Source organism: Stenella coeruleoalba (assembly GCF_951394435.1).
Source record: "Stenella coeruleoalba genome assembly, chromosome: 6".
Lineage (NCBI taxonomy): Eukaryota > Metazoa > Chordata > Mammalia > Artiodactyla > Delphinidae > Stenella > Stenella coeruleoalba.
The window spans coordinates 66,616,641-66,641,805 of NC_137151.1; the positions used below are offsets into that span (position 1 = coordinate 66,616,641).

Consider the following 25,165-nt stretch of genomic DNA (forward strand, 5'->3'; position numbering starts at 1 on the left):
TGAGTAAAAGGTCAGCAGGTCAGGGGCTAAGGATTACCTCCAGACCTATTCTGGATTTAACTTGATCTGCCTCCTGGTAGGTTTTCTAGAGTTAAATGTTTGTCACCCCAGGTGTCATTTATTAAGATCCTAAATATGATTGAGTGAATATCTGGAAGAGTCCAGTAACAAAATGGCACTGGAGGGTGAGAGCACACACTCTGTGTCCACAGGATCTGGGTTTGTATCTGCGTATCTGGGTACCTCAAACGGCCCAAGCTTCAGCTGTGAAATGGAGACCCTGGTAGGATCTACATTTCTAGTGTGGATGCGAGGATTGAATGGTCAGCTCTTCTGGCTGTGCTGTGGCCCTCAGCCCATGGCCATGCAGTCCTTTGGGTCACGTGCTCTTCCTTACTACTGCATCTTAATTGCATCCCCAGCCCTGAGGCCGGGTTTTCTCTTGGCTCCCTTGGTTGCTGGCAAAGAACTGAAGTAAGCTTTGTGGGTTACTTTAAGTTTAGGTTACTTGAAGGGCTCTCCATTGAGTGTCCTTTTTTCCCAATAAGGCAAGCATTCTCAGCAGAATGAAGAAAAGCCTTTGGCTCTTACCTTAGACTTTACACAGTGACAGCTGCCTGCAATAAAATAGCAAAGGAGAAAAAAAAAAGAAATGAGAATACAAGAAGTGGCAAATTAAGGCTGTATGGGCTCATGGTTGGGGAAAAACAATGAGGGAAACAAATATGATCAAATTTAAAGGGCTCAGTGGGATTTGGGAAATTAGCATAAGTACATAAACTAATAGTGCTAACTTACAGCAATGGCATTATGAAACATTTATCAGCCTTTTTGAGCCCTTTTGATGAATTTCTCCTTGAGCCATGTTCTAAAACTTAGAATAATTGTGTCCAAGAGCAAAGAAATATCCATAACTTTCAGTATAACTTGTATTCAACTCATTCAGTAATGACACTGACTTGGGGTGAGATACAGAAACAGATACATGCTGTTTCTGCACTCAAAACCGAAAAGTTACCAAGTAGCCAAACCCAGTGAGAAAAAAATAATACAAAAGCTGTCGTCATTCCTCTCTGTTTTCCTTTTTTCCTACTGCGATGATCTTATTTTGCATGATTATTGCTTTCATTTCTCCTATACTCTTTGTATTTCCTTCATATCATATATTAAAGCCCAGGAATAATGTTTTCCCTCTTTAGAAATAAAGAAATGCCAATTAAAATAATCTTGAGTTACCACTTTTTTTTTTTTTTTTGGCTAAAGAGGTAAGCAAAGATTAAAAAGACTGATAATACCCAGTGTTAGTGATATGGCAAATGGGTCCTTTCATAGTTTTATGGTCATGAGTGTTCATTTTTGTTGCTTTTTAAGGGAGAATTTGATGATACAATTCAAAAGCTTTAAAACAGAAAATTTGTTCACCCTTTAACCTAATAGTCTTAAATTTAGATATATCCTAGTCAAATTTGGCTGGGTACTCATAACTATATGCACATATCTTTAATGACCCATTATTTATAATATCATAAAACTGGAAACAACTTAAAAATCCAAAAAAAGAGATTACTTAAATCATTTATGATAATCAACCAATGTAATATTGTACAACCATAAATATGACGTATGTGCACACTTACGTATGTTGTATTCCACACAAATGTATGGGAAGATGCTCATAATACAAAAGTTAAGTTAAAACAAATATATCATGAGCCATTATTTTTTAAATGTATATTATATACATAGAAAAGCATCTGAAAACATATACAGAAAGATATTATATCTGGGTGTAGAGATTCTCCCAGAACTTTATTTTCTTCTCCTTGAATATTTGTATTTTATACAGTACAACAGTGAATATATATTATTTTTTAATCAGCAAAAACTTTAATCAGAGGAAAAAAAAGGGAAACATTTTACCACCAGCTCTTTTAGTCATTTACTTTGGGGAGAAAGTCAGATATTGCTACACTTTCATTGATTAGGGATTGGTGAATATTCAGACCTCTTGGGAGTTTAGAGCATTTTCATCAAATAAAAAATAGAGAAGAAAAGATAACACCGATGAGCACAGGAATAAGAAGAACTGTGATATCTCAGAAGCCAAGGGAATTATGGTACTTGCTCTTTGCTTTCCCTCCCTTGATCAAAATTTGATTCAGCTTGCCTTTGGTAGATGATTTGCATTTTTAATTGGTCAAGATGTGGTACCAGATGAGTCAGTTACAGAACCAAGTTTTCAGTATGGTTATGCTCAGTAGACTGTGGGAACACACCAAGGAGCCTCCAACTCTGCCCCGAGTGGAAGAGGTGACCAGGATGGGGATGGGACAGGAAAGGCTCTTCAGAGCAGCCGACCCCCTGAGCTAAAGGGTACGGATGCAGTGGCCAGGTGGGCAAGAGAGGAGATGACATTGCAGGTAAAAGCACAGAAGTATGAATACAACCCTGGGGAGATTTAGTGTGTGCTTGGCAAATACTTAGGTGGTGGTGGTGAATAGAAAACAACAAAGCATTCTAGAAATCCTAACTTTTCAGTTTTTGTAATAAAAGATGCATTAACTTATACACTTTGGGTGCCTTCGAACTTAACACAATAATCTGTGTTCTTAAAACATTATCTTCCAATTTCCTGTGCCTTCAAAGCTATTTAAATAAATATAAGCAGTAAGAAGAATATGCAATGACACCTAGCTGATATAAATCAGGAAAGAGTTGATACATAGTGACAGCGTGGGTAGACTCAGATCTGGGTGTTGTTCCATGGTTATACCCTCAACCCTTAAAATATTCAGATTCCATATAAGAGCTAAGTAAGTATGCTTGAGTTGCCAATTCAACCTATGGCCAGTTCATATAGAAACCTTGTTAGCACTCAGGTTAGCACAGGATCTTTTACACAGGTCAGTGTCCTCTTCTCTGATGTCATCCCTTAAATGTCTTAATTTACCTTCAGAACTTGAACTTATTGAAACCATTTCTAAAGGTGTTTATGTTTTCTATTATCTTTCATGGTAATAACTTCCAGAAGGGAAGTTGTATGACTTATTTGTCTGAAACCTGCCTCCCTCAAGATTCATGGGCCTCCTACTGTGTTAAAATATCTTGGTCTGAGCATACCTCTTGCAGGGTGGATTGGCTGCTGATTCTTGGGAAAAAGAAATGACCTCTTTGTATTAAAAGCTCCATGTACAGAAGATTTTTTTCAGAGCTGTTGAAGAGGCAGGAACAAATTTGCTTGGTTATGCTGATTAGCCTTTCTCCCAGGGCTACCAAGTAAGACATGAGTTTACAATGAGAACTACTCCCAAATCTGGACACAGCGGGAAGCTAAGAAAAATCAATCCACAGTGAATAAGCTGCAGCCTATCCTGTTTTGAAATTAGATTATGCTTGCAAGTGAATGACTAATGGCTTTCATTTGTGGATGACTAATGGATTTCTCAGTTTGTATAGAAGCCATTCTACATTATAATTGATAAAAGATAACACACAATCTTGCAAATTTTATCAAAGTTAATAAAAACTGTGCAAAGAAATTGAAATGAAGTTTAGAAAATGGAGAGTCAAAGCGTAGCGTGTCTCTATTCCTGTCCAAGAAAAAAGTTACTGATTCTAACCCTAAACTTGAAAAAGGCCAGTTACAAGACCAGCCTGGTTGGTCAGATCCTGGAAGAGCACCCTGCTTCCTTTGTTTCCATTCTTATGTGTAATTTGGTCTCCAGAGTGTATCAGCCAACTAGTGAGGGGGAAAGTATAGTCCAGATCATCGTATTCACTGTAAAATCACACACTGGCATTCTACTTTTCAAATATGACTCTTCTGAGTTTGGTTAGTACAGCTCAGCTCTCGAAAACATCATTACCCCTCAGCAAACTGGCAGACTGACTTTCGGAGGCTGCAAAGCTGAGACCCAGTTTTGGAACAAGGTGACTTCACCTAGTGCTGCCAGCCCAGCATGACTAAGCCAGCTGGCCCCATGGATCTTTGCTGCGCAAGAGAGATGCTCGGGCATTCTTGGCAGCCGTGTGCTCAGGAGCCAGCCTTGCCCCTGCTTCGCATCCGGTCGCACTGGGATTGGGGGTTAAGAAAAGGGAATTAAATGTGACTTTCGTCTGGGGGGCTTTTCAGGCAGAGGCGCAGCAGAAGGGTTTTCAGTGGTGACGGAGAGTTTTCATCTCCCCAAGAACTCACAATTCAGTGACTGCAGTAAAGCAGCAGAGTGGCCAAGCCCTGGAGGCAATCTGCCTAAGACTTTAGTCATGACTTCTGAGAGGCTACAGGAGCCCTAGATATATGCAGTGAATCGTTTCTAGAGAGACAGCTACCTCCTATTCACCACCCTTTGATAACCAAATGTATTGCTTCTGTCATTTAGCATCAGATTCCTTACAGAGGCTGAGAACAGTGTTATTTCAAAAAATTTCTCCTGCAGGTTCAAAATAATAATATCATGCTTTAAAATGAATAATTCCTTAATATCATCTAATACCAATCAAAATTTCCCAATTGTTCTAAGAATTGTCCTTTACACCTGTTTGTCCAAGCCAAGATCTAATCGAGGACATTACATCAACTTGTTATTTCCCTAAATCTCTATTAATATACAATACTCCCTTTTTTCATGGCACTGACTTGTTAAGAGAATGAGCCAATTATTCCATAAAATAACTCACCTTCTACATTTGTCTGCTTGATTCTTTGCAGTCCTAGCTTTTCCCCTCTATACCTTGTGTTTGGGGTAAACTATAAGTTAGATCTAAAGCTTTGATTAGATTAAAGTTAAATGTTTTGACTAAAAGAAAAAATATAAATATCCTGGGTGATGCCAAATATTTCATATTGCCTCACATCACAAGACAATATTGTCTGGGCATTAGTGGTGCTAAGATTTGCACTGGATTGAGATGGTAACCTGATTTCTCCCATATGCAGTTCCCTTGCTCCCCTTGTGACCTGAAGAAGGAATCTGTATGGTGGTACTTTGGCACCATATGAATGTCCTATTCACCATCAATCATTTGTCTAAGGTTTTATCAGTAACTGATAATTCATATCTGAATCAATAATTTCCCTTGGAGTCTCCTTTTCTATGTAGGCAGGTTTTATGCTGCACTATTTACTAGTTATGACATGAAACAAGTCATTAGCTTCTTGAGTCTTAATTTCCTCACCTGTAAAACAGGTATAAAAATAGAACCAATCCACATGGTTGTTGGAAGTATTAGATGAGATAACCATGTATCCATGCTTTGCCCATGGCCTGGTGGCATGTGTGCAGGCAATAAGCATTGGATATTTTCTCATTGTGCTTTTCCTTATTTTGGTGGTGACAGCTTGCAAAAGCATTATCCATTTGTTGCCAGGCTCAAGTCCCTGAGGCAAATGACAACATATCTGATAAATTTGCTGCAAAGGAGTTGAGGCAGTTAGACTTTTGAAGAGAATTGACTTAACCCTTTTTTGAAAGGCAAATTGGAACTTGTTTCAAATAAGGGCTGCTCAGATTAGTGTTTTCTAAGGCATGTTATAAGAACCAGGGCCTCTGACATGCTCCAGGGGAGGGTTCCATCGTTAGGATAACGTCTGGGGGATGCTGCCTGTTCTCTCCCACTCTTAAGGTTTCACTGTGCATATTATTAAGTTAAAGGTTCTGGAAATCATCTTAGGAAAGAAACCTGCCTAACTTTGTTTAGTCAAGTATTTTCTCATTTATTTGCCTTTGGACACTACCCATCCTGCCTCCGCCCTTTAAAACCATGTAACACATGTAAAAATTATATTGAGATGCCTTAGATTCTCCCAAAGGCTTGAATAAGAAGGTAGTCAAACTCATGAGCCGACTGCCAGTGTACTGTTGGAGGGTATCTGCACTGACCTTTGGACCTGAAAAGCCATGCAAGCAAGAGGAGTTCTTAAGAGGTTTCATTTTCTTGTAGGTACAGGAAAGGCAGAAATTGGAGACCCCATGGTAATTCAACAGCTAAACTCTCTTCCTTAGATTTTCTCCAAAGCCTACCAGGACTCCTAGAAGAACTGAATCCACCTGTTCTATAGGTGTCCCACTGCCACTGAGACCTGCCTAAGCTGGCAGGAATGAGTTCCTTGGGCCAATGCACAGAGACCCAAGGGCATTGGAGAGGGGGGTGTCATTGTTCAGAGGAAGAGCAGAGGATTTGGAGTCAAACTAACAGGAGTCAGTGTCTTAGCTCTGCCAGGTATGTGCCATGATCCCTGGGCAGATCCCTTGCCCTCTCTGAAATACAGTTTATTCAGCTATATAATAGGGACAGTTAAAGCACTTAGCTCAGATGGTTGTGAAATTCTTATTAGATATATAAAAGCATTTTTTAAAATATGAAGGGCTATATAAATGCTACTTAATTTAATTTTAATGTAAAGGGTATTCTTCATGGCACATATTTTGGGGGTCCACTAGCCCTTTCATTCATTCAAGTTGTCAAATATTTATTGAGCACTTAAGAGTGTACCAGGCATAGGGTTAGGTGCTAATATAGAGTACAGAATAAAGCAGACCTAGTCCCCGCCTTCTTGGAACTTACATTTTATAGTGGGAGACATATGATAAACAATTATACACACACAAATAAATATATATTTATATTCATCATAGTCTCCTCTCCCCAGGTACTGATGTGATATTTTTTAAATGGGTATATTGTTTATAATCTATATAGATGCATTTTGAAGGTAATACCAATGAACCATTCACAGAAATTCAAAAAATGAAATTGTCAGTTTAAATAAAGAATAAGATTTTAAATGTGGAACTAGAAGAGCCCTTAGGAATAGCTTATTTCAATCCCTTCATTTTATAGATGAAGAAAACTAGAACCCAGAATACTACAGAAATTTACCCAATTGTGTGTGTGTATGTGTGTGTGTGAGTGTGTGTGTGTGTGTGTATAAGAGAGACAGAGACAGAGAGACCAGAGAGGAAGATCAGGGATCTTGAGGGAGGAGTTAGAATCCAGACTTCCCTTCCCCTAGTCAGTGCTTTCCACATTCCTGGGTTCCATATGAGAGGAGTTGTAAGAGTCTGTTTATATAACAGTGAGTTATAATCATCACACTTTTTTTTTTTTTTTTTTGCGGTGCGCGGGCCTCTCACTGTTGTGGCCTCTCCCGTTGCGGAGCACAGCCTCCGGATGCACAGCCTCAGCGGCCATGGCTCACGGGCCCAGCCACTCTGCGGCATGTGGGAACTTCCCAGATCGGGGCACGAACCCGCGTCCCCTGCATCGGCACGTGGACTCTCAACCACTGTGCCACCAGGGAAGCCCCCATCACACTTTTATACAGTGTGTTCCAATTTCTGGAAATTGGGCCACAGCACAGTTGATTTTTCCAAACTTTGCTCCATGAAACATTACTAGATGTTAATAGGTTATCACTTTTTAAATTTCTCGGTCACAGTAGTTTAGGAAACTGAATTCTCCCCCCATACACCCTACTTTAGAAACCCATAAATTCATATTGTGATTGTGAAAGATCATTCTGCAGTAAGGAAACCTCTTAAACTATGTATAGTTCAGCATTTCCCAAACTTATTTGACTACAGGATCTATTTTGAATTATTTAACAACGTGATTAATGTGCTGGGTGGGAAGTAGAGCCTTCGCATCAACTTGGTTGGCTACTTGGTAAAGTCTGTGAACGCCAATAGTAAACTAGATTGGATCACACAACTTTAAAAGGGGCAGTTTCTTGGGTCTTAGCATCTCAGGCTGACTGTGGGTGTATGAGCAGCACCTGGTAGAATGCATTTCCTTAAGTTGACCATATCCTTCTAACCAAGGACTGGAATGGAAAACAATGGAATCTTAATTAAAGAGTATTTTCTGATCCATTTTTGGAGGAAAGCAACCCTCTTTGAGTTTTTTTTTTTAATTATCATTTTCAGGCCTTCTAAAAATTATTATTATCATTTTTAGGCATTCACAAGCCCAGAGTTCTTCAAAAGGGTGTGATGTCTTCGCGGGACATTCAAATAAGGTAGAAGGACATCTTGATTCTGAAGTAACTGTGTATCCTTATTACAGACTCATCCAAGTCCATGGTCGTGGTGCCTGTCTATGGTGGCTTGGTCAGGCCATCCAAACATGAACTGTTAGTGATAGTTCGAAGACTTTGAGACAAAAGCCCAGCTTGCTAAAGAATTTTGGTTCAGCAGAGAGACAGGGAGGTACAGTGAAGAGAGAATCAAAAGCCTGGGAATTTGCTGCTAAGAATAAATGCTAGCTGCTCCCTGAGGTGATTTGTCTGTGCACTCCACTCTCTACAGATGTTAGAGCCTCTTTTTGAGTAAGGACCTGAGGTTCTTTGGTAGCACTTTGATATCCTGCTCGAATTCAATATGTGAAATGGAGGCGTCTCTCTGTGACTTGGAGCCCACAGCAGGCTTTGAAGTCTGATCCAATTTTTACTGCCTACTATTTGATGTTGAAAGGATGAAATGAAGAAAATGTACAGTTTTTGCCAGTAACTCTGCTGAGCATATGTAAGATTAAAAAACAAAATCCTTTGGATGATATACTTAGAAATGTTAAGTAGATTAATACCTTCCTATAGGTTTTCTTTTTTCTTTCTTAGGGATAAAAATTAGTATAGGAGAAAATCAGCACATAGCTGTTTTCTATATGGACTATAATTAATTTAAGAGGGGGCTAGGTTGGCTTGTTCAGAGGAAGAAATAAATGGATGAAGCAAAAGGTGTTGAGACTTTGCAGGTAATTGCCCCAAGGAGAGGACCTCTACTCCATTCTGCTGCAAGACACGTGCAACTAACCACATGATCCCAATATACTTAGATTTTTCCCTAGTACCATTGAGGTTAAGGGTCCCTTAGTTAAATGGAAGCCAAGTTCTAAGGCTGCCTCATGAGAGGATAAAAATAATGTTTCTTTTACTGGGTCTTTCTGAAGCACTCAGTTTCTGGGACTGAGTCTGTGTCTTCTCAGACATGCCATGCTGCTCCAGATCGCCCAGGACTGAGACCCTCGAGGGGAGCCCCTGCAAAATCTGGTAAGAAGAACATTTTGAATTGCAAGCTGTTTCTACCATTTGCATGCTTTTGTACTTTTTAATGAGTTGTTTAGGCAGGACTGTGTAGAAGGCAGATAGTAATATAACCTAATGTTAGCAGAAAGTTCAGGTTTAGGAAGCCATAAAGACTGGAAACAAAACTTGCATTAAAAGTAGCAGTTTATCACCCACCTGTGCCACTGAAGTTTACTTATTTGAAGGAAGAAAATGAATATCAAAAGCCATACTTTTCCCTTTACTTGTAAGAACCTCAAATTAGGAAACTGCTTTAAAACTTTATTTTCTAGTGCTCGCTTAGGCAGCACATATACTAAAATTGGAACAGTACAGAGAAGATTAGCGTGGCCCCTGCGCAAGGATGACACGCAAATTTGTGAAGCATTCCATATGTTTAAAAAAACTTTATTTTCTTAAAGGAAAGATAAATAATTGACCAGCTTTCAGTGGAGCAGACAGTTCAGGGTCAAAATCTAGGGCTTGGTAAAGACTATGGATTTAGAGAGAAGTTCTGCCCTTTTTGCAACACAGCTGTTCTTTCAGCAAGAATGTAGACATCTTGCCACACTTTTATGGAAAATAGAATTTTTGGCCCCTTTTCTAAATTACTCGCTACAGAATATGGTAAAAAGTCAGTTTGGGGCCATATGTATGGCTATAATCAATAATTCTGGAAGATAAAATAGAAGCATGATCATAAGAAATATTTATGAACCAGGAAATACTAAGCACAAGGTGGATTCATTCCAAAGGAAAAAATCTTTTCAACTTAAAATACTAATATTACACTTACTGTCGACCTCATTTATTTTTCTGAAATATGCAGTAGTTTCTTAGGTTTCTCAAATTTTCTTCTTAGTCTGTTTTTCAGTGGCAAAGTAGTACAATATGAAGTGGGAAATGCGTAATAAATGTGTTAGGACCTTCAGTTCATACAAAGCAAACTCTTCAAGAGAGATGAGAGAGGATTAATGTATTACAGCAGAACCTTTTAAATGAATATGCCAAAAATGATAAAACTGTCCAATGGACTAATTTCCCCACAGCCAGATAGTGTTTAGGAATAAGGCCACATGAGGTACGAGTAGGAGTAGTGCAAAAAAGAAAATCAAGGAAAAAGATCGTGGGTGGAACAGAATCCATTATGCATGAATTTGGATGGCATTTTTCTCTATCCAAACAGACAATTTCTACCTTTTAATTGGGATATTTAGACCATTTACATCTAATGAGATTGTTGATATATTTTGGTTTATATCTATCATCTTGCTATTTGTTTTCCATGTGTCCCATCCGGTCTTTATTCTCTTTTAGCATTCTACTTTAAAATACAAGTAAAAAGAAAATTTTAAAGCATGGTTGAGTAGCCAAAGGCACAGATTCTGGAGTCAGACCTGCCTGGATTCAAATCTCTGCTTTCTTGTGTAGTGTTAATAAAGCTATGTAACAACTCCTTACCTCAATAACTACACATGTAAAATAGGGAAATGGTAGTTCATAGCCAAAGGGTTGTACTGAGGATTAAATAAGCTAGTAGGAGTAAAGGGCACAGCATGGTGTCTGGTTCATAGTAAGGGTACATTATTGTGTCCGATGCTGCAGTGGTATTTACTGCTATTGATACTATATAAATGCAAATTAAGTATAAAAAATGGGTAGAGAAAGAAAGTTCTTACTGTAAGGCATTAAGTTTTGGTGGTATAGTTTAGGAGGAGTAAAAATATATTGCATTTTTAATTAACTACTAAAGAGACTTGTTGGATTATAATCATCTTTCCCTCTCTTTAGAAAAGTATCCCCAGAAGTCAAACTTTTTAATAAGTTTCACATCTGATTTGCTGTAAATGGTTCATATGCACTTTCCTGTCACAGTTGCTCCTTCCTTCCAATCTAGATGGTTTTCTGTTGGGTCTGCCACCACTACCATGACTTCTCCTTAAACTCTTGTAAACAGTATCCTAAGTGGTCTTCCTGCTTCCATTCTTTTCCTCCTTCAACTTCCCTCATGCATAGATACCTGAGGAGCTTTTCTAAAGCATACCCTGATCATAACATTCTCTTCCACTATAATCATCAGTGGCTCCCCATTGTTCCAGCATCATCTCTAAACTTCCTGGCATGACATACAAGGCTGTCTCTGTTCTGGTCCTAATCTTCCTTTCTAGCTCTATTGTCTGCTGATCTCTCTCCCTTATTCTGTGCTTCAGAATATCCAAACTACTCTCTATCCTCCACGCATGCCCAGAGTGTTCTTTCTCTCCTTTGTGATTTTGTTCATGCTGCTCCCTGTGTCCCACCTGTCCTCCTTTACTGTTCATTCTGAGTCCTCTCCGTTCTTCAGAGTCCACAATGGCTTCCTCTGAGCCCTTTGACTTTCCTTTAGTACTTACTGCATTCTGACTTGTATTACAGGTTTTTTTTTTTTGTTTGTTTGTTTGTTTGCGGTACGCGGGCCTCTCATTGTTGTGGCCTCTCCCGTTGCGGAGCACAGGCTCCGGACGTGCAGGCTCAGCGGCCATGGCTCACGGGCCCAGCCGCTCCATGGCATGTGGGATCTTCCCGGACTGGGGCACGAACCCGCGTCCCCTGCATCAGCAGGCAGACTCTCAACCACTGCGCCACCAGGGAAGCCCTACAGTTATTTTTATGCATCTACTAGATTTTAAACTCTCTGGGGTCCTATCTTTTCATTTCTGAATTCTCTCCTCGCAACCTAGCCTAGGTTCCCAAATTGAATTCTTGAGCATCCAAAGCTGTGATGAAATATAGTGGAAGCAAGAATGAAATGAAACTCTTGAGTAAATGAGTCAGAGAAAGTTTTAAACCGTATTTTTAATAATCCTGGAACAAAATAAAAGATCTTTTAGGCACCCCCAAATAGGTAGAGCATACCAGTGGAACAAGTTAAAAAGATCCAAGTCGTTTAATTTTGTTGCTGTTGTTGTTCTGAGCAGGGGGAGAGGGAAGGAGGGCTTGGGCAGGAAAAAGCATTTATAAATCAGATTCCTCCTGACCTTAGAAGGCAACAAAGATGGATTGAACAACAAAAGTTTTCCAGTTTTGTTTATGTTTTCAAGGTGATAAGCTGCAAAACTAAGAGTATTTTTATTCTGCAAGAGACATTTTAGCCAGTTGTACCTTTATATTTAATTCTTTGCCTTAAATGACCCATTATTTCAATCCATGTTTCTGTGAAAGCCTGAGAATATTATGACCTTTTCAGTTTTAAGAAAACACCAACATCCAACGATTTTGCCTTCTATCTGGCCGTGAGTGCTAACTTCACTGTTTCATAAAGGGGTCTGGGGGATATGGGGGTGGGGGGAGGCAGGGAGTAAATCTAAAGTTGCTTAATCAGGCCATCTCTGCTTAGAGCAGGCAGGCGAAAGAGTGCAGATGTGGGGCTTGGACAAAAGCTGTCTTCTGCCCCTCAGAGAATCTCAAGAAGGTCCTTAACTGATCCATTTGAGATCGACTCATTCCTCACAGGAGAAAGGAAAGCACAGTATATCCCGGAAGTTCATAGTACAAATCACTTTGCCACTGATCCAAGCAGAAATTATTTAATTGTACTCACAGGCATATATACAGACCTGATCTGGCTTTACTATGTAAAAATTCTCTCTTTTTAAAAATTTATTTATTTATTTTATTTATTTATTTTTGGCTGCGTTGGGTCTTCCTTGCTGCGCGCGGGCTTTCTCTAGTCGCGGCGAGCGGGGGCTACTCTTTGTTGCGGTGCATGGGCTTCTCATTGCGGTGGCTTCTCTTGTAGAGGACAGGCTTCTAGGCTTGCAGGCTTCAGTAGTAGTGATTCGCAGGCACTAGAGCGCAGGCTCAGTAGTTGTGGTGCACGGGCTTAGCTGCTCCGCAGCATGTGGGATCTTCCCGGACCAGGGCTTGAACCCTTGTTCCCTGCATTGGCAGGCAGATTCTTAACCACTGCGCCACCAGGGAAGCCCAAAAATTTATTCTTTAACCATCTGTTCTTCTATTTATTTATTCAGCAAACATTTATTAACACTTACTTAGTGCCAGGAGCTTTCCTGGGCCAGTGCCTCTCAAAACAGTTTTAAAAGACCCGTTTTGGGTTGGGTGTTTTAATTTCCAGTGTGCACAGTCTGATACTTTTGTGAAATATAGTAAAAATGAATTACTAGGTAAATAATCACACATGTAGGTGTGGTGTCCGTATCAAATTGATCTAAACTTTTCAAAATTTCTTGCTCTAACTTAAATTACTCTAAATTTCTTTAGTGATCTATTGATAGTTGGGACCAGTAGCAAGAGTCAGCCTGCAGACCACACTTCAGTAGCACTGTTCCGGGCATGTGTGATACATCAGGGAACGACACGGTCAAAAAGTCCTGTCCTCATGATGCTACATTTTAGCAGAGGGACAATAAACAATAAGCATAATCCGTGAGTCAGTTGTATGGGATGTTAGAAAGGCAAAGTATTATAGGGGAGAAAATACAGCAAGAGAGATTGGGCGTGGCCAAAGTGTGGAGGACGGTTTACTTTTAATAGGGTGGTCAGGGTGGGCTGCACTGAGAAGACTTGAAGGTGGTGAGCTAATTAGCCATGTGGATATCTAAGAGAAGAGCATTACAGGCAAAGGAAACAGCCGAGGCAGATGCCCTGAGGAGAGGGCGTGCGTGGAAAATGTGAAGAGTAGAAGGGAGCTCCGGTGATTGGAGCTGAGAGCAAGGAAGAGTATCATAGGGGGTGAGAAGCCAGCTGATGCAGGTCCTAACAGACACCCTGGGGATCTGATTAAAATGAAGGTTCTGATTCAGCAGGTCTGGGTGGCTCCTGAGATTCCTCAGTGCTAAGGAGCTTCCAGATGTTGCTGACATTGTCCACATTTTGAGTAGCAAGGGTATAAACTCAGTGAATTGGGAGCGACTGGGTTGAGGATAGACTACAGACACTATCAATGTATGAGATATTCTATGTAAGTTACAATTTCCAGGCAGCTGAAACTTTCTAAAACCTACAACTCGTTTTCATATTAAGTGTACTGGACAGTTCTCCTTATTCTCAGTGTCTCGGGACATGATTATTAACAACAGTTGTCACACTGGCTGTAACGCAGAGATCCTTGGAGACCACTGTGAAATGGGACCACCTACCCGTGCATTAAATGACCCTCAGCCATTATGATTTTTACTTAATGTACCTAATTATTTTAACTTTCTTCTCTCTCAACACTAAGCTGGTGTTTCCTGCTATTGTTAATGTGCTCATTTTTTGTAACATACTTTCCTTCCACCTTCTCTATTTTTCTTCTTGGTTGTGGCCTAAGAAAAAACAGGTTTTAAGCATTTTTTTTTCCTGCATTTTATCAATTAAAAAAAGGGATCTGAGTGGGAGATGTGAGGAGATCCCAATGAATGAAAGAAAGGGAACTGCCACAGATGTAGTAAGTATTGACTTTGGGCACATGCTAGGTGCTTTACCTGTATTTTCTTAGTGTGACATACACAAGTTTAGTTTAAGTTTGTGACCTGCTTGTTCAAGGACCGTCATTGCCTGCCCCTGGGTTTCCTGTGATACCTCACCTACATGAGGTAGTCCTGCCCTTGGTTATCTTCCCGTCTACAGGTGGTATAAATTATTTGTATTTTTTTTGAAGGTCAAAAAGTCATTGCATTTGCTAAGAGTAACTTTAACTACATGGCTTTTTAAAGATGGCGCCTAGTGCATTTTTAGGGAGCTGGGGAGCAGGTGGTATTGTACCAGCCTCCCAAGGGGGTCACAGTGGCAGCGTGCAGTGTCAGGGTGTGGTGGAGCCCCCTGCCCCTGCCAGAGCGTCTAATTTGGGGCTTTAGTGATCTGGTTTCAGATCTTTCTTCAGATTTGCTGAGCAAATCACACACCCTTTCTTTTACCCACTTACTTCTCTAATGCCATCTACTTTGTTATTTGCCTATACCTTCCTCACTGCTCATCACTAAATTTTGTTGATCTTGGCAGAAGTTCAGCTATCAGAAAGCAAACTTGGGCTGTATTTTATCCTTGGAACTCTTAATCCTTAGGGTGGCCAAACATCTCAGTTTTCCCAGGACCGAAGGTTTTCCAAGATGTGGATTTTCGCAACTGTTCCAGGCAAACTGGGACAAGTTGGTCATCCTATAATAATACTGGAAGTTGAACTTGATTGGGCCGAGAACGAATTTTTTTAATTAGATCACTGTATCAGGCAAGACTGAGCCTTGGATCTGTGCTACAGAATCACCTCGCACTGCTGCCTGTGTTTGGAAGGGGATACAAGCAGCTTGCCAAACCACAGCCACTGTGATCATAAAGGGCTCAGATGTCGCCCATTTGACAGGGAGAGCGTGTTCCTACAACAGAGACTCAAAGGCAACATAATCCCTGTCAGGAAAGCACATGGAAGCCAGACCCTATGGAGGCAAGGCTACTGGGCCTCCCTGTCCCGCGCCCAATGCCATGGCAGGAAGCCACACACAAGGCTTAGAGGCCACTCTTGTGCCCTCACATATGGGTCATCTCTGGTGTTTCGAATCCCTGCTCTTTTTGGCTCCCATATGGCTGATCCCTCTTTTCTTCTTGCCTGGGTGCCACGGAATTCACCATAAACCCTCATCATGAAGCCTCGGTCTCAGGACTTTTCTCAGTGAGATGGTAAAAGAATTACAGGCCTAGAATTCTTACCTTTAGTGCGGGGGGTAGAAAAATACACCTCTTTGTTAAAGGATCATTTTTAGGCCGGTGATTCTCAACCTTCAGTAAATGTCAGTATCACCCAGAGCACTTGTGAAGACACAAGTTGCCGGCCCATTCCATAGTTTCCGATTTTGTGTGGGGTATGGGAGAGGGGGGATTTGTATTTTTATCATGTTTCCAGGTGATGTGGTGCTGCTCGTTGGGGAACTGCCCTTTGAGAACCACATCCCCTATCTCTATGATACTATATTGAATCAGAAAAAGTGAACTTTATATATATGGCTTTCTATTCTTTCACTTAACAGACACTTATCAAGCACCTACTGTATGCCAAACACAGCCCTGGCAGTGAAGTAAGACACTTAAGAGACAAATGCAATTCTAATGGCTGGGTCTTTGCAGCTGTTATTTTCCAAAGCGAGTTTGGTAACATATGTGTCCACATTTATCTCAAGTGGTCTCATTAAATTCTCAGGAAGTTGTCAAGAACAAAGTTTCATTTACTTGTAACTTTGCTATAGAGGAGGAAGAGGGGAGTGTTCCAGACTTTTAAAAGTGTCTCAATTTCTAAAATTATTAGAAATTACTGCCTTTAAAAGATATTTCTATTTTATAAACTCTACTGCCTCTGCTAGCCTCCCGCAAGGCAAAAGTGCTCAAAACACTACCAGATCTGAATATTTGCTTGTACCTCTAATACGTATGTCGTTGCCATAGTGTTTGTGTCCTGGCTTTTTGCAAAAGAATTTAGGCAAGGCCAACATAAGGAATGCACGGTTTGAGGCTTGAAGGCATGAGGGCAGAGGAATGGAAGGAGAAAGAGGAGAGACTATAGTTCTCCTGATCCCAAATTTAATTTCTAACCTATAGCCCCATTTATATTAATCACACACCTTCCCTATTCTGTTTAAAAGACTTTCCTCATTTTACTAGATCTTGTCCGTGTCTTGCTTAATTTTGTAATTTTGGAGAATGCAGAGTGCTTGGGTCGTCAATTGCAGTCATGGCCGTTTACGCCAGCTGAGGCTTCTGTGCAAAATTGTGGCTTTCTACAGGAACCATATACGGTACCTACCAAGAGGCAAAGATTCCTTTTGGCAAAGCATTTTCCCTGAAATTTGGGGGTGTGGAGGATAAGGAAGAAGGGATGCAGTCCACATAGGTCAGCACTGCATCCACCCCTCAGCCAGCTGAGTCAGTGAGATTTGGACTCCACTGGAGGAGTTGAGGCTGGAGGGGAAAGTGGCTGCCACTGTGAGGGCTGGTAGGTAGAAGCCATGAGGTCATTTGTCAGCCACAATTCTTAAGGTCACATACCTCAGGGACAGCCTTGTGACAGCCTTTTCTCATTCTTGCAGCTCATTAAAGCCTGTTACAAAGTTGGATAGTTTGGGGACATTATTTCTGCTTAGATTGTTACTGCAAACATTTCTGAGGAGGGTTCAGCAGAAACTTTTAAGGTGCTTTCCTGAGTGCATTAGGTCAGGATGCCCTCTTTGCTGATGCCAAGTTAGGTTCTGGCATTGACCCAGGATGTCAGGAGCGTAGCTGCCAAACAACACAGGGCAGGGGTGGGGGCATGTGTGAGTCAAGTTAGGGTGCTTGGCTTTCAGAATTGGACGTTGATGGCATGGCTGTAAAACGTGCTGAGAGGAATTTTATTTTTACATTCTTTTCTTACTCGATGTATTTGAAACAGCACAAATTCACTGTTAACCTTGGCTGCCTCATTTCTTTCATTTTAAAGGATTCTTTTCAACTTTAAAATGAAACATAGTTGTGTAGTAGGCATGGAGTGATTTTTCTTTTTTACTTTTATTTGTTTTCCAAGATTGGGAGTAATAAATTTTTTGAGTTTTTTTTTTAAATTAATACTGTTCTTTAATAGTTTTGGGTTTTTAGAAAAACTGAGCGCAAAGTATTGAGTTCCCATACACTCCCTTACCTCTCCCTCTCCCCCCAGTTTCCCCTATTATTAATATCTTGCATTAGTGTGGCTTGTTTGTTCACAATGATGAGCCAATATTGATCTATTATTATTAACAAGGTCCATAATTCACATTAAGCTTCACTCTTTGTGTCGTACAGTCTGTGAGTTTTGACAAATATGTAATGACATGTATCCATCATTGCAGTGTCAAACAGAATAGTTTTATTTGCCTAACAATCCCCTGTGCTCCACCTGTTCATCGCTTCCTCTTTTTCCTTAGGCTCCTGGCAACCACTGATTTCTTTTTTTTTTTTTTACTGTCTTCATAGTTTTGCCATTTCCAGAATGTCATAAAGTTGGAATCACACATATTATACATCAGTATATAGCCTTTTCAGATTGACTTCTTTCCATTAGCAATATGCGTTTTAGATTCCTCCATGTCTTTACATGGTTTGATAGTTTATTTCTTTTTAATTGCTGAAAATAATCTATTATATGGACGTACCACAATTTGTTCACCAATTCACCTACTGAAGGACATCTTGGTTGCTTCCAAGTTTTGGCAATTATGAATAAAGCTGTTATAAACTTTTTTGTGTGGACATAGGTTTTCGACTCCTTTGGGTAAATACCAAAACGTGTGATTGCTAGGTAATATGATAAGAGTACCTGTTTAGTTTTATAAGAAACTGCCCAACTGTCTTCCAAAATGACTACACCATTTTGCATTCCCACCAGCAATGAACGAGAGTTCCTGTTGTTCCTCATCCTCGCCAGCATTTGGTGTCGTCAGTGTTCTGGCTTTTTGCCATTTTAATAGGTGTGCAGTGGTACCTCATTGTGGTTTTAATTTGTATTTCCCTGATGTGGAGCATATTTTCATATGCTTATTTGCTATCTGTATAACTTCTTTGGTGAAGTGTCTGTTCACATCTTTTGCCTGTTTTTAAGTTGTGTTGTTCGTTTTCTTATTTGGAGGGTTTAAGAGTTCTTTGCATATTTCGGATACCGATCCTGTGTGAGATATGTGTTTTGCAAATATTTCTCCCAGTCTGGGGCTTGTCTTTTCATTCTCTTAACAGTGTGTTTTGTGGAGCAGTAATGAATTTTTTATGTATATAATCAGGGAGAAAAGTGTTTTTAAATAAACCTGGCTCTCATCTTAGTATAGTACCCACTCCCTTTCCCAGAAAAGGAAACAGCCTGAGAGGAACAAGGTGATTGGTTGTTCAGTAATTGAATATTTGAGGACCGTGACATGAGTGTGTTCCCTAAATTAAATGTAATCAAGTGTAAGTGTTATAGGGAGGCAAGAGAGACATAGTCCAAAATTAAATGAGGGGGAAAACACTGTGGTTATACAACTGTTTGTAGAACCATGGTAGGATTTTTCTCTGTTTTCATTTTTATTTGACTCTCTTTTAAGTAACTAGAACTCCTAGAATGACCAGGACGATTCTGGGGTTGTCTGCTTCCAGTAAAAACTGTACTTAGCAAGAGAGAAATTGTCGGTTTAAGTTCAAAGAGGGCTGGGAGAGAGTGAAATGTACCTTTATTACCCATTCATTCAGGTACTCAATCAGCTGATGTTTACTGAGCAGTTATTAAGTGGTGGGTGCTATATTGGGTGCTGGTGGTATATAATGCAGCAAGATCCAGGCTTGCCCTGTGGGTTTACATTCCTAGGGAGAAATGGGTAAGTAAACCTAAAATCAAATCTCCTTCAGCCAGGGTGTTAGTAAGATCGAGCCTTGGTGACCCCTGGAGTTGTTCTATGACAGGGATACCTTCGTGGTCTCATGGGAGCAGAGAAGGGTCAGTGGACTGACACCAAAGCTGAGAACTGAAGGGGAATCAAGAACCAGCCAAGCAAAGAGTGAAAGATGTTTCTGGCCCTCTGCCTGTTCCCTCTTCACACCAGGAAAAGCTCACACATGAGAGATATCAGATTGTGGTTGTTTTGTTTTTAACCTAGTTTTAAATTCTGAAATGTAACATGCTGACAGAAAAAAAAAAGGTTTAAAAAAGAGATGGACAGCATAATGAATTATTATAAAGTCCCTGCACAATTACAGCTGAGATCAGAAGAGAGGACTTGCAGCACCTCAGAGCCTTCTGCTACCCTTTCCTGATGATGACTTTTCTCCTCCTCCCTAGAGGTCACCCCCTAAGTATGCATCCTAAATATCATAGTTTCATTTGGCCTGCTTTTCAGCTTTGTATAACTGGAATCACACAGTATATATTCTTTGGTTTCTAGCTTTTACTTCTTCTTTTTTTCTTAACATAATATTTTAAGATTAACATGTTTGTTTTCAATGCTGTACAGTATCCCATTTTATGAATCCATTCTTGTGTCGCTGGGCATCTGGTTGAGATCCTTTTGCTCAACTGTCTCATTTTACAGATGAGAAAACTGAGTCCCAGTTGGTCAACCCAGAGCTAGAACCCAGCCCAAAGCTGTGTTCTAGGGAGAAATCAAGGAAGTGATGCCTCTGGACCAGCTCTTAGGGCCCAGATCATTCCTTTTTTTTTTTGCGGTACGCCAGCCTCTCACTGTTGTGGCCTCTCTCGTTGCGGAGCACAGGCTCTGGACGCGCAGGCTCAGCGGCCATGGCTCACGGGCCCAGCCGTTCCGCGGCATGTGGGATCCTCCCGGACTGGGGCACGAACCCATGTCCCCTGCATCGGCAGGCGGACTCTCAACCACTGCGCCACCAGGGAAGCCCCCAGATCATTCTTGATGGTACTTTGGATGGCCATTTTAGCCTCTTAAATGTATTTTCCTCTTTGCTCTTCAGAGGAACAGAGAAAAATAGAAACCTCAAGGGGCTGAACACTTAGCTGTATGTTCAGTTGTAGACTCTGAAGTCTGCTACATTACACTCAAGTTATTTGACTCTTTGTTCCTGGCCAGAGTTTAGGACGTCATGGGCTCTATCCTGATTAGGCTCAAAGGCAGGAAGGCAAAATATGGGACATAAAGCCATGCCTGGGGGATTATTGGCATTAGGTGTAAGTGTTTTGTTTAGCTCAGACTGCTGCTGGATTTAGATTAGAATTACTTGTGATTTAAAAAAGGGAACAGATACATTTTTTATAAAACTGTGAATATGAAGTTGGGATAATGACAGGAGGGAGAAGTTCAAGATAAACAATTGATATTAAATGAGTCCACAGATTTTCTCCCAACTCAGAACAATCCACAGCGATCTCCTGATCACCTGCAAGTCACTGTACTCTATCCTAAACCAAAGCCTTCCTGAGCTCTGCCCACCACCCCAAACCTGTCCACTCCCACATTTTGCCCATATTTCCACTGCTTTGCTAGTATTTAAGCCTTTTATTACACTGAACTTTCCTACTCTGTGATCTGTGTTCCTAGGATGTGTGTGTGTGTGTGTGTGTGTGTGTGTGTGCGTGCGTGCACACGCACATGTGTGTGTGTTGAAGACACTCTGGCAGCTTTGAGGGAACTCTGGGTCAGAACTTTGTCCTTCAAAAATAAGACGCCAGATTATGGGCTTAATGCATGAGAATAGAGCCTGGCATATGTAAAGCACCTAATAAATGTTTAGCTGCTGCCGCTGCCATTTCTCCCTCCTGAAATGAGAATCACTTCTGAAAGCACTTAATTTTCAAGTTAGCAACTCCTTCCTTCCTTCTATTCAAATTGTCAAGTCTTATGGAGTGTGCTAAGATTTCTAGAAACTGCATTTGTTTTTTTCTCAATGCCACCACGAGTCCTAAGAGTTTATCACCTTGGAACTTCACCACATTTAAAAAGCGTGGGACTAATTTGTTGGTATTTTCTGTGGCAATTTGTGTAATGGGAAGGAGTCATGTTTCAGTAATCCACCTAAACGGTATAAGGACTATTTAGAGCTCCCACCGACTCAGAGCCCCATTTCCTTTCTCTGCTGTGCAGAGGGTCTGTTAAGCCTGCTTGGCGGTCGGTAGTTAGAACAACCAGTCTACCCAGACATTAGGCTGGGTTTGTCTGACCTAATATACACAAAGATCAGTGGTCCCAAAGGAGCACTTCCTTTTTAAAGGAAGAAATTAATGATATCCCTTTTCATTACACTGGTGCCGGGAATTTTCTCTAAGCAGCCTCTTTTAAAGAACAAATTCAAACAGGCCCCAGAAACAAATGCAAGAGATCTACAAAGCTCTTAAGGGATGAGTTTACACACTATCCTAATTTCAAAGGAGAAGTTTTGATGCCAGCACACAATGGCTGGGCTCTCCCAGTGGGCACACACCAACTTTAAATGCCAAACTCTGCATTTGTGCAGAAATCAGATAAGTGCAAAGAGCTCTAAGCTTGTTTCAGCTCTTAACTGAGATGTCCTCCAAAAGGACAGTTTGCATGCTAACTCATTACCCAGGGTCTGAATGTTTGGGGTATGGGTGGAGGACAGAGCATCCAAGGATCCACTCCAAATCTCCAAGGGTCAAATTACAAAGTGTCCGTTCTGTTTGCCCTTCACTGCTATATTTATCCACACCCAGAGCAGTCCAGCTCACAGCCTCACACTTGCACTCTGCCCTCTGATCTTCAACTTGGGCTGCCGTCTGGGGTCCAGGCCCTTCTCATGTGTGTGGGCTGCCATTCTTTGTTCTAGACTGCATCCCCTTACTCAGCTTATTAATGGAGCCTCCACTTCATGTAGCAGTTTCTACGGAGCACTGTGGGAAAGCACTGGAAAAAAGTACATCACATTATCTCTCCCCATAAAGGGGGAGTTAAAATAGATGCTCCCTCCAACCCACCACGCTGAGCAAATTATTTGATGAACAACCTGTAAATAATTGCTGAATGATTAGAGGATTGAACACACACTGCATAAAAGTTTTGCTTACATTATCTGTAACCACTGAATTATAAATATTGACCTTAAGAGTGATTATCTTCTCTCTAGCACTCCTGACAAATGGTCATGCAGGCTGATTTCATGCATTCTTTTGCAGACTTTTTTATATCCTGAGCCCCTTTGAGAAGCTGATGTAATCCACGCCCCCTAAACCCAGAAAAATGGACAAATGCACAACTGCACCATTTTGCCCATAATGTCAAGGACTTCCTGAACATCTTCATGGTTCCATAAGGGTCTACATCACACATTAATAATCTCTATACCAGTGAGAGTAGCTGACTAATTTTGAAGACTTATCAATTTTATGGTTAGAAAGCTTGATAGAAGTGCTTTTCTTCTTGCTTCGCAGTAACAGAACAATAAAAAAAAAAAAGGCTACTTCCTTTTCCACGTGGTAGTTCTTCAAATATTTGTAGATTGTCATAGGTTTCTCAGTGAGACTTCTCTTTGGGGCCTTTGACAGTATAATTCATCAAATAACCCTTAAAAGCTATGGACACATTAGGAAATTTTTGTGCCAGGATCTCAGGCCTTGGGTCTAGAAGACATGCATGCAATCCAAAAAAGATAGGGGTGTAGTTCTCAAAAATGCCAAGGTAGGTTGCTATAGTATTTTCCTTCTTCATTAAAATAAAACAGAACAAAACAAAACAACTGATCCCTTTAAAAAAAAAATTTTAAACCTCAGAATTCTCTAAAAGACTAAAACATTGAGCTCTGTTTATTTCTCCATCACCTTAACTCTTTTTTTTTCTTTTTTTTCTTTTAAGATGTTGGGGGTAGGAGTTTAGGAATTTATTTATTTATTTTTGGTGTTAGGTCTTCATTTCTGTGCGAGGGCTTTCTTTAGTTGTGGCAAGTGGGGCCACTCTTCATCGCGGTGCGCGGGCCTCTCACTATCGCGGCCTCTCTTGTTGCGGAGCACAGGCTCCAGACGCGCAGGCTCAGTAGTTGTGGCTCACAGGCCTAGTTGCTCCGCGGCATGTGGGATCCTCCCAGACCAGGGCTCAAACCCGTGTCCCCTGCATTAGCAGGCAGATTCTCAACCACTGCGCCACCAGGGAAGCCCACCTTAACTCTTTTTTTAATTAAAAAATATTACTTAGGGGACTTCCCTAGCGGTCCAGTGGTTAAGACTTTGCCTTCCAATGCAGGGGGTGCAGGTTCGATCCCTGGTCAGGGAGGTAAGCTTCCACATGCCTCATGGCCAAAAAAACAAAACATGAAACAGAAGCAATATTGTAACAAATTCAATAAAGACTTTAAAAATGGTCCATATCAAAAAAAATCTTAAAAAAAATATATTACTTAGCTATTGCTCAATTTTCCATACTTAATAGAGAGAGAAGGAGAATTCTTAGTAGAATTCTAGACTGAAAGATGGAACATAAAGATTGAGGTAAAATCATTTTACTTTGAATTCCCTGCAAAGTGGGGCTAATATTTTCTGAGCCACTTGTAAATGCTCAGATACTTTATGCACAGCATACATTAGTATTTTTGCTCTCCTTGAAAGCAGTTACTTCCTGCTTCTCATTAATATCAATCTGAACTTAGATGTTACCCTATTTTGACTTCATAAGCCACTAATTTTATAAAAGTATTAAGGGTCCCAGAAATCTCATATGTTGTATTTTAAGAGTTTTAAAATCGTGCTTGGTTTTTTTCTTTCATTGAAGGCTGAATTATAACTAGATAGAATTTAGGAAGAATCAAGATACAGATAAAACAATAACAAAGCCTCATAAAACCCCCAAATAACCAAAACAAACTTGACTGAATGTCTAGAGATGAGGTATTTGACTTGGTTTTAGGCAGTCAGTTAGCCATCACTAAAAAATGAGTAGGTTGGACCAAGTCATGCCTGAATTCCCTAAACTTACAAGATTCTATGTAAGTGAGTTCAAGAAATATATCAGACAGAATCCCAGGAAGAAATAGATTGCACACTCAAATTAGGATAGATTGGGGATTGCTTAATAAAGGGATTATTTTAAAAGGTTATGGGCAGGATATAAGGAAACTATAAAGGATAGTAAGGATAGTATGGTACCCTGGGGGCTAATGAGAGTGGAGCTGTTAGCACATACACCTAAAAGACAAGGAAAGGTCATGGCATCTGGAACCCAGAAGGAAAGATCCATGTGAGTAGAAGGGTCTTGAGAAGAGAGATGACCTTCAGTCAAGAACACAGTCAACACAAGACAACCATGTGTGGAAGGAAGCTGTGAAATAAGAGAGAGTGTTTTATCTCTCTTTCCTCACTTTCTTCCTTCCTTCTGATGTCCTGCTAGGGCTCTTCATTGGCCAAGCCACTGGGAAGCCAGAGTCCTCCATATAGGTCAGCTTTGGGGTCAGAGAACATGGTAGAAATAGGTGGAGAATGGATCTACTGGGAAGAAATGCTACACCATTTAAAAGGATCCAATATAACTTCAGTTCCTAATAAAAAATTCACATTCTCTTTCACAGAGATGAAAGATACTTCTTTGGAATATATTTTTTAAAATAGTGCCTTAGTCAGGGATTGTTCTCTGCTTAAATAAGAGACACTGGGATACAGTGACTTCAGCAGATAAATGTTCATTTTCCTCA

At 40.5% G+C, this 25,165-nt stretch overlaps 1 protein-coding gene across 14 annotated transcripts in view; it reads left to right on the plus strand.

Moving 5' to 3' along the window:
* MYO3B (myosin IIIB) overlaps positions 1 to 25,165 on the plus strand; it is a 506,873-nt gene that overhangs the window by 379,042 nt on the left and 102,666 nt on the right. For 13 of the 14 annotated variants that reach the window (XM_079925177.1, XM_079925176.1, XM_079925182.1 and 10 more), the window contains 2 exons: positions 7,957 to 8,017; positions 8,947 to 9,046. In XM_079925177.1, coding sequence (XP_079781303.1) covers positions 7,957 to 8,017; positions 8,947 to 9,046 — 161 coding nt within the window. The remainder of the gene's footprint in view (positions 1 to 7,956; positions 8,018 to 8,946; positions 9,047 to 25,165) is intronic. The other variant, XM_079925179.1, reaches the window with a different exon arrangement.